The 14974-nt window shown below is 38.2% G+C and overlaps 1 protein-coding gene across 8 annotated transcripts in view; it reads left to right on the top strand.

Moving 5' to 3' along the window:
- Positions 1-14974, top strand: part of ENPP2 (ectonucleotide pyrophosphatase/phosphodiesterase 2) — a 70100-nt gene that overhangs the window by 30772 nt on the left and 24354 nt on the right. For 6 of the 8 annotated variants that reach the window (XM_019614229.2, XM_010709264.4, XM_010709259.4 and 3 more), the window contains exons 9-12: positions 6846-6901; positions 9076-9141; positions 9809-9881; positions 14527-14682. In XM_019614229.2, coding sequence (XP_019469774.2) covers positions 6846-6901; positions 9076-9141; positions 9809-9881; positions 14527-14682 — 351 coding nt within the window. The remainder of the gene's footprint in view (positions 1-6845; positions 6902-9075; positions 9142-9808; positions 9882-14526; positions 14683-14974) is intronic. The other 2 variants (XM_010709265.4, XM_003205245.5) reach the window with 1 other exon arrangement.

Here is a 14974-nt window from a genome sequence, read left to right as displayed (position 1 = left end):
TATTTTTAAACTGCAATATTTTAATAGCCTGTGTATATTGCATCAGCTGTCATGTTGAGTGGGGGATATTGGGTAATTCTAACACCCACTCATTAGGAACACCTCTGCTATTACAGAGAATATAAGTCATTCTGGATTGTAAACAAGGGTCATGAAAAATGTCAGCTGAAAAGAGTTCAAGGAAGTTACACAACTGTGGATGACCACACGCTAGAAAAAAATTCTCAGAGGATAAAGGGGAGTGTTGTATACACAAATAAGGATGTTAAAATAGAACAGCAGATCCAAGGAAGTGTTAAAAGAAAAAATACAGGAATCAGATAATAAGCTGGAAATCTCCTTGGAGAATTGGGAACACGTATAGAGGGACTGTAATTCAGTTCCTACATACTTATTACGAGGAGAATCTGTGAGTCTGGCAAATGTGAGTGGCCACACTGACTGGGTTAGAAGAGAAAACATTTCTGCAAGAAATCTACTACCATAAATGATCCCCTCTCTGCACATGGAGGAAATGCATGCTTTGCATGTATTTATTTGCAGAATCAAGGAAGTATTAAAATGAGCTACTAAAACCTAGAGGGCAGAGATTTTGATGGGAGAAAGAGTTCTCTCTCCTGTATGTGGATTGGATATATAGTTCTAATTCATTTCTAATTGAATTTGATCTCTAGTGATTTTCTAATTAATTTTCATTATTTTGCCTAAACATCACATTGATTAAAAACTGCCAAAAAATGGTAGGTTTTCAAAGACAGTAAAATTAAGGGAAGAAGAAAGAAAATCTTGCCTGTACATCACAAAGTGTTATTCAACCGATTCCTTTTAGGTCTTGGTCTCATAGTACGCAGCTTCGGAGAGGTCCTTGGTTAGCACAGAACAGAGAATTATTATCTAAAACTGCCCACCTTCCCCAGGAAGGAAGAAGTTGTTACTGGGGTCCCTAGCTTCACATTATAGCTAAAAACTGCCTTGAAGAGAATGTCACTTAACGTTAATCATTCCTAAAATACTTCCTTGCTCCTGGACAAGTCTATTGTATATAGTTTGTTAAAATGTATGTGGGTTGTTTTTTTGTGGTGTGTTTTTTTGTTTGTTTGTTTGTTAAATAACTTGTTCTGATAGTGAGTACTTTGCTAGGAAGCAGCCAAGCTAACACATGGTATCAGTGGGATTTGACAAATGAGTAGTTTAACGTTTTCATACAACGAATTGTGAGAAATTTATTTTAAGAGCAATAGGAAAAGGGGAAGGAGGGAGCAGGTAGCTTCGGAAGTGCTCAGAGATCCTCTAACTGGTGGTGAGACTTCCTGAAACCTGTTTTTCTGACTTATATAATAAATAAAGGTTATATACTAAGCTTAAAACCACCTTGTTTTTTAAAAGAAAAAAGTGTGTGACAGGAAACAGCTGCATAACCACTCCTTCTTGTATTGCTACAGCGTCTCACAGAAATTGTGAGCATCAGAGCCCCTGTTCTCAGAGGACAAACTAAATTCACTGCTCATTTTTCATGAGACTGAGACTGTTTTCATCCAAGTAACTTCAATCACTGAAGTCAACTGCCTAAATTAAGACCCAGCTGCCTTTGGCTTCTGTTTAGCAGTAGTTTTCCACATGTTGATTTGGCTTACAATACAGGCAATATGTTGCTTTTCTCAGTGATCTTAGAAATAATCCTTTGGCCTCTTTAAGATCAGAAGATGATAGGTATAATACTGTAGTTTTATGAGGGCTGTAGTTAATGAGGACAGAGAGGCCCCTTGAGAAGGCTGTCCAGCTTGTATGTGAGTTTGCCTCTAAAAATGCCTCTTTTCAGAAATATCTTAATTATAACAGCATAAAGGGTGGTTTAGGGCACCTTGTATGACACTTCACTTTCACTTTTAAAATTGTAAGAAAGAGGAAATATGGCTAAAGCAAGGCCTGTGGGAGTCAGGACTCCAACTTTTACCTCACCGTGGCAGGAAAAGTGCAAATGATGCAGGAGGGTAACAAGTAGCATCACTGTGCCAAGTTAATTCTACTTGCCTGCACCACTCTTGTTTATGTTTGTTTGGGAAATAGTGATCATCAATCCTAGACATGGAAGGGATTTCCCATTCATGCATGGCCTCCTCCCAATTGCAGTGGGTGTCTGTGCTACCTCCATTCCTGACATGGATTTCCTTCCCTGGCTGGCAGCTGTGTTTGCTCAGCTCGCAAGAGGCCTGCCCCTGGCCCTGACCTGGTGTGCCACTGCTGATCTTGAATGATGCAGCAGGACACAGGGAGACCTTGAAAATGTATGGACGTTCATTTATTCACAGGTTAAATGTAGTGGGATGCTGCACTGTCTGTGCAGGTTTTCAAAGACAATTCATTTGAGGAACTTTGTAGTATCTGTGCAAACACATGCCTAGCAACTGAAAGAAGGGAGAACTTGGGACTTGTGTGTTGCATAGTGCACTTCCACCTGAAGTTGCTTAGCCTCTCTATATCAGTAAATAAAGGAGAAAAAGAAAGAATAATTGTAGTCTCTCAACAAAGAGGATATACTTAGCTTACAGTAGATGTCTTGTAAACATCTAGTTAACCATGTTTATCATGTCTTGGGATGTTTGCCAGTGTACTTGGGTTGAATCAGTGGTTCTGTAATTTACCAAATCTTTTTATGGTGGAAAATTTAGATATCCTCCAATTCCCAGTATGACACATTATGAACACAATATGAATACAGGCTAGTATTAATTTTAAATATGTATTCCTCTCTTATTTGCTTAAGCAATTAAATCAGAAATATGATCTTTTTATAACTTACAATGCTATAAATTTTTTTCCAATCTGATAACCAGAGGTGCTCATCTGATGTAGAATTTTATACGTATCTGTTTAACTAATATTTGCAGTTAAAGCCAATGTATTTATGAATGGTAAATAAATTATGTAAGTTCACAAATGGAACTGACTTTGCAATGGGTAACATAGTACACTTTATGATAAATGACCTGAACAGATGTGACAGATGTGTATATGATATATTGTATTTACATGCTCAGTACTGGAATATCTAGGATTAAATAACTTAAAGACCGTAACTCTAACCAACAGAGAGAAGGTGAAACAATTTTTATTCCATTCCCGATTTTGACTGTTTCACGCGGACAGTGTTGAGAGGACATAACCTAATTTTTACTTTTGTATTGTACACTGATTGACTGCACAGATTCATGAATGGAAATGAACGGCAAGCATTCGTGCTTGGAAGAAGCATGAATGACTTGCACTCTGTCTTGAAAGTCAGTAAATTTAAGTTAATGACACTGAGAGATGTTCATTGGCAATGGGACTGTAGTAGCAGTTTGCCTTGATTTTCTGCTGGAGTTATATCCTATAGCCAAGGGTAGGAAGTAAATTTGTGCAGGCCCATCATCTGTTCCAGCTGCCAATCTGTTACCTGATTTTAGCTAATCAGTAAAGGATAGGGCTACCAGGGGTGCATCTGGTAGAGAAATAGAGACTGCCATCACTATATTCTGTCACAGCTCCAAAACACACTAGAAGTTAGATTTAAAGTTTGTTCAGTGTAGATGAAAACTCTTTCACCTGGGAGACTGCTGCTGCTTCAGTGAGTACTGTAAGATCGCAGAATCATTAAAGTTGGAAAAGACCTCTGCGATCATCTAGTCCAATCATCAACCCATCCCTGCCATGCCCACCAAACAGTGTCCCTCAATGCCACATCTATAGGTTTCTTGAACACCTGCAAGGACAGTGACTCCACCATCTCCCTGGGCAATCTGTTCCAATACTTGACCATTCTTTCTGAGAGTGAATGTTTCCTAATATCCAACCTGAACCTCTCCTGGTGCAGTTTGAGGTCATTACCTCTCATTTTAAATGATGTCTCTGCAGATGCTTTGTTATGTGTAGTGGCTTTAGGTATGATATTGAATCACACTGGACTTTATTATTTTGCTTTTAAATAAACCAAAGGGTTTTTTGTTTGTTTGTTTAAATCTCCTGTTCAAAAAAGGAGGGATGAATATCTAGTAGTTTTTCTTGTAACCTTGAGTCCAACCAGTCTCTGCCTGGCAAAGTCCTAAGGGAGTCATTTCAAACTTATTTCGCATACGTTGCAGATAGGTATGGACCATTTGACTTGTTGGTCTTAGCTTTTAACAGATCACTGTCTTAGCTGTTTCAAGTGCAGCAGATGCATTTTCTCATTCAAATAGTTATGCCAATGTAAATTGCTGCGCTGGGAGCAGAGGGAGTGCATTTTTTCCCTGTCTGAAGCCAATCCAGGTGCCCTTGCAAGGGACATGCTGTTCTCTTACTGTTAACAGAGGATAGTACAACTAGGGGTGATCCCTGCTAAGAACACCTGGGAGAGATTGTCAGACCCTACAGGATGGTAGAGGAGAAGCCTGAAATAGACATCTACAAGTGATTTCAGCAGTGCTAACAGTCAGGAGAAGCACAGGACATACTCAGCTGCTGTGGGTGGAACTTGGCTTGTTTCATTTAGTTGACAAGATGCAGACTGACCACCTGTATGCGTGCAGTCCAAAGCACTAGAAAGTCAAACAGATGGTAAAATTCTAAAACTGAATTCCCTGGACTTAGTTTACTGGTACCATCCCAAAGTTAACTGCAAAATTATTTCAAGTTTGCAGGAACACAAACGCTTTCAAAGAAAAATAAATCTACTGCAGCTCTGGAGGGACAATGGTTTTCCAAGTACAGCAAGACCAAGGAGCATAACAGCAGTGGAGCTGACACTCGTTATGCTAAATTTATATTTGACCTCTCTTCTCTGCTGTGGTAGGATTCTGCTCTAGGAATAAATCTAAAGTGCAATGGAAAATGTATTTGCTTTCAATGTTGACTCTTTTTCATGTGGGAAGGCTGAGAACCACTAATGAGTATGGAGTAGCTCCTGTCTTAGTTTGACACAGGGTCTGGGTTGGAGTTATATACCCTTTGCTGACATAGATGACACAAACGGGCTTGTGGATATGTCTTTGCATTATAGGCACACCTCTGACTACAGCATACAGCCTCCAGCTTGAAGGCACCTTTCCTTGTCTCTCCTCACCTTCACCCGCATCTTTCTGTCCAGTCAGCCAGTCTTTGTCCGTGAGCATTCCAAAACTGTCTCTCTGTTGTTCAGCAGTGTCCAGATTCCCATGTAAAATCAAACTCATGGACTTTCTCCCTTTCTCCTTCTGTTCTTGTTGCATTCATTTAGTAAACAATCATTTCTATAGTTACCTTGGATATATTCTTCCCTGAAAAAGAGACGATACGTTACCAGAACGTTAGGATGTAATAAAAACAACTGTTTTTTTTATAGCTGTGATTTTAAATGAACTGGATTGAGTCCTGTCAGATTTGAAGGAGTAAAAGATGTAAAGATAAGGTAGGAGGTATGTTCATGGCACTAGAAAGGAAAATAGGATCGATTTTTCCATAATTGTGAACATAACAATATCCAAATTTAATTTCCATTAACTACAGCCTCAGTGTGGAAATGATCTTTCATTAGACTGTGTCAAATTAAATTCAGTTAAGACTAATGAATGAATAATTCATGCATGACATTTGAATAATGCATGCCTAGATGACAGTTTATAAGTGCCTGTTAGAGCAAGGTAGAGTGGCCTTGAATGTATTTTGAAGAGCTGATTTAAAGTAAGCCAAAGATTTTTCAATCATTAAGGAAGGGATCTGTGCTTTGGCTTAAATGGTCATGAAATGACTAAATTGTAGAATGCGTAAATAATGACATGGGAAGGCAATTTTCTAGTTTTATGCATAATATTAGCATTTAAGTCATTACCACTTTTGAAATAAGTTTTAAAATAATTTGCTAGATCTTTGCAAAGAAATCCAGTCCCACCAGGCTACAAACTGATTATGGACCTTTCTGATATTTGGTCATTCTGATTCCCCTGCCTTCTATAGGTATTCTGAGAACAAAAATAAAAGAGAAAGAGAGAATGAGGATAAGGATAGAGGTATGATGTGGCTTTCACTGAAGAAAGATCAAACTAACTTGAAAAGTAATAAATAGGGGTGAATATAGTTGCAGTTTACAAAGTAATGAATATTTTGTAGAAGTGGGAAGAGAAAGAATTAATAACGTGTTTTCCCATTATGAGAACCAAACAAAACTACATTCATACACTGTGTGTCTATATTGTAGAACGTGCTGCTCCAAACTATTTTATAGCCAGAAAAACAGATGAGTTTGAAAAATGAATTTGAAAAACTCTGGAAGATTGTTTCTATTATTTCCATCCATCACCACTTTGGGTGAGCTCAAAAAGTTCTTAAACTTCTATGGAGGAAGGTGTTCCTTCACATTTTTTTTTATACCTCTGCTCCCTTTTATTTTTTGGTACTCTTTATCAACTCATTATTTGCTGATGGCTACTGATGATAGAATCAGCAAAGAGGGTTTTTTATGTAGACCCTGATGAGTATTGAGCTGTGTTCTTTCCTACCTGAGTGTCCTTCAAAACTTGAACTTTAAAGAGCTCAGGTGAGGTATGTCTGATTTTTGAAAATTAAATGGGGTGAGATACTTGAGAAATTTCGGTCCATGTATTGTACTGCTTTCTGTTAGAAGTAGCAAAGTTATTTAGGGGTAAAACTACAGAACATCAGCTGATGCACTGCTACAGAATTTGTGTAGGTTTGTCACTCCACATGTTCAAATTAGGGATGGAAGCTGAAGCCTGCAATTTTTATTTCTAAGCTCAAGGTAGAAGAATGTGCCTTGAAAACATTTTCTTTTGATTTCAGAGGGTCATTAAGGATCTGAACACATTCTAATCCTCTTATATTTTCCTCATTAGATTTGGATTACTGCAGCCAAGCAAGGGGTGAAAGCTGGCACATTCTTCTGGTCTGTGTAAGTGTCTCTGTTTTCTGGATATTTGTAACTAATAAATCTGAATTAATTCAGTGCAAATATTTATCAATTGTTTTCCTTGCTGTAAACATTTGGTAGCTGCTCAGTTGGAGACTGTACCTGTAAGCCTCTCATTTCATTTCTCAAATGTTTCTCGTAACTAAAGCTAACTCCACAGTTTGATACAGGTTTATACATTGATATTTAGCAGTTGTTTGAACTAAAGTAGAGTGACTGTGTCAAAAATTACTTTCCTTCATTTGTCTGTGTTGTTTTGCCTCCTCAGTATTGCTGGCAAAGTCTCCTAGACTTCTGAGTGTTTGTGCAAGACTTTTATTTTCCTCACTTCACGTGACATCAACAGCCTAATTCACTCCCTCCTTTTATGATCCAGCCTGGCCTTTGAATAATAATAATCTAGTTCCCATTTATTAAGAGATAGCCTTGAGGACCTTTGCTCTTTATTCTGTTCTTTAATGGTTCTCAATTATTTTCCCTTGTCCCAACTAAGACATTTTTTTAACTAAAAACGAATGGGTTTTAATAACTTCTGAGTTCTGAGGAATTCAGATGTATCAATGTCTCCATTTCCTTTAAGTGGCAAGATTGCAGGAATGAAGAAAATGGTCATACTATCAAGATTAAAAGTACTGACGTGATTTACCTATTTTTTGGTTCCATTTTGAATAATATTCTTTGATGCTCTGAATATCATAAGCATATGGAAGAAATAATAAACGTACAGTGTATATAGCTGGTGAGAGGTTTAGGTTTGCAAGTCAGTTACCAGGCAGAGCTTTGATCTACTTCTCTACAAAGCAAAGAAATTTATGCAATACCTAAGCACAACAACTACATAGTAACCAGAAGCACCTTGGCTGATCCATACCTGAGGCTATATAAAACATTAGGGAAAATAGCCAAGGCTGTATTGTAGACATATATGCCTGTATCAAGAAAGGGATTCAGCCACTTTACATACAAATGAAATACGTCCTCCTTAAAACTGTATTATTTAATTTGGAGTATGGAATGTTTTTGGTGAAAAAACTCAGATAAGCTGTTTTAGTGTACAGTAGTGTTTAAACACTTCTGAGTCTCAAATGGTTTATTTTTGAAATAATGAAGATTTTTCAAATTGGGCAACTAGTAAGTTTCAAAATGGCAATACCTAACATTATTCTGTCTTAAGATATTTCTCTGTCTGCAAATTTTAGCATTATTTCTCATCTTTATAATTGCTCTACAAGTGGAAGATTTCTGTGTAGATGGAGATGGCAACCTGTGTTGTTGTACAAGCCATTATGTAACTTGTTTCAAAATGACATCTGTATTTCTCCATCAAATACACTTCCAAAAAATGCTGAATTTAATTCACTATGGTGAATCCAAGATGGTTGTACTTGACTCTTATTGGGATTCTGCAATTGATCTAAGGGAACTGGAAACCACTGATGCTGTTGTATTAAAATACTTGTATGGTCACTGATCTGCAGAGCTTTCTTAAGATGAGATATTTTGAAATGTAACAGCTGTTTACGTGTTTAGTCATTCACATAGCAATAATTTGGCCTCAGCAGCCAAGTGAGATGTCTCAGGATAACAGTGACTTGTGATTTATCTACTCTGCAGAGAAAAGTTGTAAATGTTGTGAGAGTCACCATGCTGATTGCCTGATGTTTCAGATGATTCTGGTTTGATTTACACCTGCTTAATCCTGTTCAGTTACTATTAAGTCAATGGGAGTTTTTCCAATGTCTTTAAGACTAGCGTTTAGACTTGCACCAATGTGAGAAATGTCATGGTTTTCACTCATGCCAACTATCCAATGGCAGTGCTACTGTGCATAAAAGCAGTTCATCTGGGTTAAAGATACCAGGATGGATCTTTAGTCACTGCTATTAGAATAGTTTGGTTTCCTACCTTCAATTCTGACTCCATTTATGAGCTTTTAATCCAATTTATTTAGGAGTATGTGGACATTCAAGAGAGAAGAAGTGACTGTTTGCAAAATAAGAATCAGTACCAAACAAGAAACAAGACGCAATATACTAAAAGGAAATGACATTATTATGGTTGATGACAGTCACATTAGAATCAGTTCATAGCAAGGCTGTTTCGATGCTTCTTGTAGTCTCTGATAAAAAGGCATTTTTTTGTGTTTTGTGGTCTAGTGTCATTCCCCATGAGCGCAGAATACTAACAATACTGCAGTGGCTGACCCTTCCGGATAACGAAAGGTAATTCAACCTGTTATTCTAGCTTATACTCTTCTCAAAAATAACTGGAAAAGAGCAAGGGAAGTTTAATTTTGTTAAACTATCATTGATTTCAGGATTTGGTTTGATTTGTTTGGCTTTGATTGTTTGGCTTTGTTTGTTTTTTTTATCCTAGCTTTTAACCATCTTCATTTTGATTCTTAATAAATGTCTGGTATGAATTTCTTTCCCATCTAGAAGCATTTAATTACATAGATTAACATGGATAGCTCTTAGCCTTCTGAGTCTAATATGGCTTAACAACCTTGTAGGCAGTGGCAGAACTGGACTCTGAGGACTGGGAAAATTTTAAGATTTTAATGATGACTGTTTTTTCCATATGCAAGTTTGCACACACTGCTGGCCGCAAAGCTCTAGAGGGCTACTGTTGTGATCCCACTTACAGAGCTAAGAAAGTGTGTGTCCTCAGATGGTACCCTGGGTGCCTCTCGGCATGTGTTCTGGGATTTAATAAAGTTGTAGAACGATTAATTGCTCAATCATACCATGGAAACATATGACTGAGAAACAGTTCTCTTTAAAGCCAACTCTCATTGCAAGGTTGGTTTTATTTGGCTTGACCTGGCAGGTTTGGGGCTTTTTGTTGTTGAAGGAAAGCTGTCCTGAACAAGGCCTTTCTTTCTTTCAGGCCTTATGTTTATGCTTTCTACTCCGAGCAACCAGATGCTGCTGGCCACAGATATGGACCTTTCAATTCAGAGGTTAGTAGAGATTTTCTTCAGTAGAAAAAGCACACATCTAGAATACATTTTTAGAATAACTGCTGATGCTCAGAAGTAATATTTTTAGCAACTTTTTTCACCCGTTTCTGTAGTATGCATCATCTCTGCCAGAGAAAGCAAAATTATTGTTTAAGGATTTATCTTGTGATATTCAGTTCTGAGAAGGAACGGCCCGTGCCTTTCATAGGTTGTTTCTCTTTGTGATATGAAAATGCAAATGGAAATCTCTCTTTGGCAAAAATGAGATTATAATTGGGTGTGACAACAGAATTTAATGTTCCTCAAACAGTTTATCCTTCTTAAATATAATAAAACTATAATGCACAAAATACTGAGGAAAAATGCAGTGAAGAGAAAGGCTTATTTAATGCTAACAGCCTGCAGTAGCCAAAGTAATAATTCTAGTCTGTCATGAGCTGTAAAAAGCAGCTATTTCCAGTTTCATATAGACCCTAGAGGATTTCAGATAGTTTTGCCAATACTGCTCCCTCAGGGCTGGTCTGTTGAGTTTGGAAAAGATTTTGAAGCATTGTAAGGTATTTTAAAGAAAAATTATGTGCAAAACACTGCAGTAGTTTAACCCCTTGTTTGGGGTTCGGATTGCCAATGAGAACAGCTTCTCTGCCAGTATGGTGCAGGTTACAAGAACTTAAAGACTGTGTGGTTGTCTGGGATTTGTGGGGAGGGAAAGTAAGTTCTGTGCCCAAGTGTTTTACTGCTTGGGGTAGCTGGGGGCTGAACATCTGGCAAAGCTCCTCTAGTCTCAGTGGAAACATATGCCTGTAGGTTGCAGCCACAAGACTTCAGGAGTTTTCATATATGCTTTTTAAAGGGTAAACAAACGTTTTCAAATCTTTGAAAACTGAGGAGTATATTTACCCTTTGGAAGGTAATACCAATCTCCCTGAGCAGCCAGTTACCAAGCAGATGTTTCTTACTTGTTTGCTATACATCTGGTAGCTTCCTCTACTGGAGAAGTGAGCAAAGAGAAGCAGCATTAATCTTTTTAAATGTACTTGAATTATTTGGGGCTGCTTAAACAAATTTACAGTGATTATGGATATGCTGTGGATAGCATCCCTGCTGGAGTAGTTTTAGCCATGGTCCCAAGAGCAGCATCTGAGAGGAGTTGAAAACACCATAATGGATGGGAAGATAAAGTCCATTTTATGGATATCCTGCGGTTAATATCTGCCAACACTCCTGCTAAATTGACAGGCATTGATATGTTTTCATGTTGTCATCTGACTCAAAACAGGAGAGGTATCTAACTGGGTCAAGCAAGGGATGGATAATGAGAGCTGTCTGATTCAGATGCAGTTGAAGGATACACTACTCAATGATGCTTTATAGTTCCTCTTTTTGAAGTATTACAAGTGTGTGGCTTATGACTGACAACTGTAATTTTATTTATCTGTAGACAATTGCTTCCGTCTGAGCAGAGTTGTGAGGCTCTTTCCATAGACTTAAAGGACAATATAAAGAAGATGATAGTGAATTTGTTCCTTACATTCCAGCCTTTAACAAACCAGTTTAGCACTTTATGTTGAGTAATATAGTTTCAGATTGATCAGAAGTATCTAAAAAGTGAAGTGTAATTGTATCATCATTTGCCTATAAAGGCAAAAGTCCCTAAAGATTTTTATTGCTTGAGGGTTCTTCTGGACGGTTATCTGAAGGCTGACCTCTAAGTCAAGTTCTTAATAAGCGTGAATTAATAGCTTATGAAATTTTTACAAATGAATTGACTTATGCCATTTGTGTTAAGCACAAGAAGTGCTTGAAATTGATTTCTAGCAAATTGAGAACAGACAGTTTAGCAGATGAGCATGTATGGGCTTGGAGTTCAAACAGTGGCCACAGTTTTCTGAATGGAAATTTAAGTAAATGAATACAGCTGTGTAAGTATACAGATGCTGAGATTTGTGAGGAGCCTCATTTCAGGATAGAGAAGCTGGGAATTACTTTATATTGTTTCTCTTGACACTTTGTTTTCAATATTATTTTTAGGAGCTACAAAATTTACATAAAACAGCTGGGAAGGAGTCCTCAAAGGGACCTTGTCCAGTTGCTTCCTAGAGACTGAGAGCATGACCTCCCTGTGCAGTCGTTCTTTTCTTGTATATAGTTGGCAGTGGCTGGACAGTTGGAGTAATTCTGACCACTTCATTTTTCTTCATGCAAAGGCAGATCAGTGCAACACGTTTGAATAAACCCCGCAACAACTATCTGCTGTATTTAAGATAGGCTTTTTACTTCTTTTTTGAAGAGTCAAAGTTTCATGCTGAGCTTTTGTTGCTGCATATGGCAGCTTGAGAAATTGTTTCATACCCCAGAATCTTCCAGATCCTACAAAAGTCCATTAGAAAAGTAGGTGTTTACTAGAGCTTCTTATGCCAAATAATATTGTGAATGTTTTTCAAATGTATAATCTTAAATGTCAAATGACATCCATGGCCAATAATCTTCAACTTCCAGACTTCAGCTGATAGTACTTAGAGCTTCAGAGAACGTACACAACAGCCTATGTACAGAGTTAAAAGCTAGGATTAAAGGGAATTAGAAGCATTTAAGCTTTATTGGGTGAACTGTCAGCGCTGTTAATATAAATGGAATACATATTATGGTCAACATCCACTACACTAACTTTGCATGTTCTCTAACATTATGAATTTCAGTGTAAATGAAATTGATTGCCTATGTAGGGTTTTTGTTTGTTTGTTTGGAGGGACATGAATGAACTTCTCAGGAAGCATAATAATGGATTCTGCTGCATTTCCAGGGGCAGTTACGGGAGTTATCAAATATGTGCTTGCTCTTCATTTACATCTGCAATTTTTTTTCTTTCCCTCTGTGCTTCTGCAGTTGAACTCTGGTATGTTGGTCCATCTGGGTCAAGAAGCAGAGCTTTGGCTGGCTAGTTACTCTTGTGATGTTACAGTCCCCTTCTGTAAGCAGGGAGGGATTTGTTTCCCTCCTCCGTAACTCTGTTCTGACTCTTTTCAAGCAAAACTAAGATGTGGCTGGTTAATAAGAACTTGGCTTTTATTTATTTATTTATTTTTAATCTTAGCTAACTTTTATTTTTGAAAATAAAACTTCTAGATGTATACTACTGAAAGAGCTCTAAAACACATCGAAATCTGGCATTGCTACACTGTTCCTGCTGCTCCTCTAACACGCTGTCTTGAGACAGCCATTGTCAGTGTTCAGACCTGGGTCTCCTACGCTCGCGTTTCTGGCATACTGAAGCTCTGTCTGAGCGCCTTCAGAGAGAGTAAATTGAGAATCCTTCCTTTCCTTGCCGCTCCTCTCATCAGGACTGCACAAAGCTTCAAGCGTTTTAAAAACAGAAAACTCTGGTGCTGCTTTATTAAAATGCCTTTCTGGAGAGAGACGAATGAGACTGGACTAGAATCTCCTTTCCAGCTGCTTGCCTTGGAAGCAATGAAACAGCATGGCAGATGGTAACATTCCCTTCCTTCCCTTCCCTGTTTACGTTGCTCTGTTACTGAACAACTGTGAGAAGCTGACTAAACACATAGAAGTAAAATATCATCATAAACCACCAACTCTTCTCAAGCCCACTCAGCATGCTCCGTTGTGCGCAGCGTATCTTAGTAAATATCTCCTTGTAGGCATCATCTGTCACTGCTTTGTACGCAACCCTGAGCAGTGCCAAGAGCCTGTGACTCATGTAAAGTCAGTGAGAGTGGTAAAGTTTTAAATTACAAGTGAGTTGATTAACGGGATGGTATTTTTTTCCAATTATGTCTTACAAGGTTTTTCCCCTTCTGTTCGTATGTCCAGATATTTGTGCATTTATGAACAATTACACACATGAGATATCATACCAAATGTAGTAAGAAAATTAAATTTTCAAGTTGCCCTCAAAGCTGCTAACGAGGCAGGTGCTGCTTTCAAAGGCTCTGCCACTAATAAATATGCCCTACCTAGCTGATTTGAAGGATTGCAAGCTAACTGAGTCTCACCTTTATGGCTTTGTTCTGTAGAACTGCAGTCCCCAGTACTGATTAATGGGACTCTGGTGATTTCAGTGGGGTTTATGGCCTGGCACACAATGCTAATGCTACTGATGAGAATATCTACTGTTACCTATTTTACCAAAAATATGTATGGAAAATCTTGCAGAAAACCATTTGGTCTGGACAGGTGCTAGTACTCATACCTGAACCACCCCCCAAGTGAGATGCACGTCCACCTGCCTTCTGCCCCAGACAATTGTGACATTGTATGCAGAGATTTTTACTAAAATTGAAATTAAGTTTACTTTTGATAATACTAATGAATTGACACTTGATCAGTTTTGAAAAATAATACTCATAGCTATATATTTTCAAAACCAGAAGCCCCATCTATTTTCTGAAACACCAATTTCATATGCTTTTATCCTGTCTGCTCTTGTAACTGCTGTTCTGCTTTCAATACAATTTGGTGTATTCCTCCTTAAAGAGAGACAGATGCTAAGTTGTCCAAAGGCCTGAATTTTTGAAAAGGCCTCCATTTATGCATAAAGATTAGCTGGCATAGGTGGCTTTGCTCTCTGATGTGAGTGGAGACAGGCTTTTTTTCTGAGTCCAGACATCTCTCCCCGCCAGTACAGGAGAGTAGTTTTGGCTCCCCTCTTACTCCGCCTAAGAGACCTAAGAGAAAGCTTCCTCCTAAGAGGAGACAGGAAAGACCAGTTGCAGCTCCAAAGCAAAGAAGAAGAAAAGTACGTAGAGTGGATCAGTATGCTGCGGAAGCTCGTCGGAAGAAAGTAAGTTTACACATATTCCAAAATTCTATGATGGAAGTGCCACTTTTTAGCCACTTCTCTAGCTTTACCTTTTTCAACTTGAGAATCAATCCGTGCTTCAGGTTGGGACTTTGCGGACTTACTTCTGTAAGTGTATTGAAGGACACAAAGGAAAGCAGCCAAAGCAGACCAAGTCTTCTGGGAGCTATGTTTTTCTTGTTTCAGACTGTTTGCCTTAGAGAAAGTCATCTTAAATCCTCTTATGAATCCAGCCATCAGCTGGAGGCAATGTCAGATAAATCCGTGGGAAGGC

Source organism: Meleagris gallopavo, chromosome 3 (assembly GCF_905368555.1).
Source record: "Meleagris gallopavo chromosome 3, MGAL_WU_HG_1.1, whole genome shotgun sequence".
In the NCBI taxonomy this organism is placed as follows: Eukaryota; Metazoa; Chordata; class Aves; order Galliformes; family Phasianidae; genus Meleagris; species Meleagris gallopavo.
This window is presented reverse-complemented; position numbering and strand designations above follow the sequence as displayed.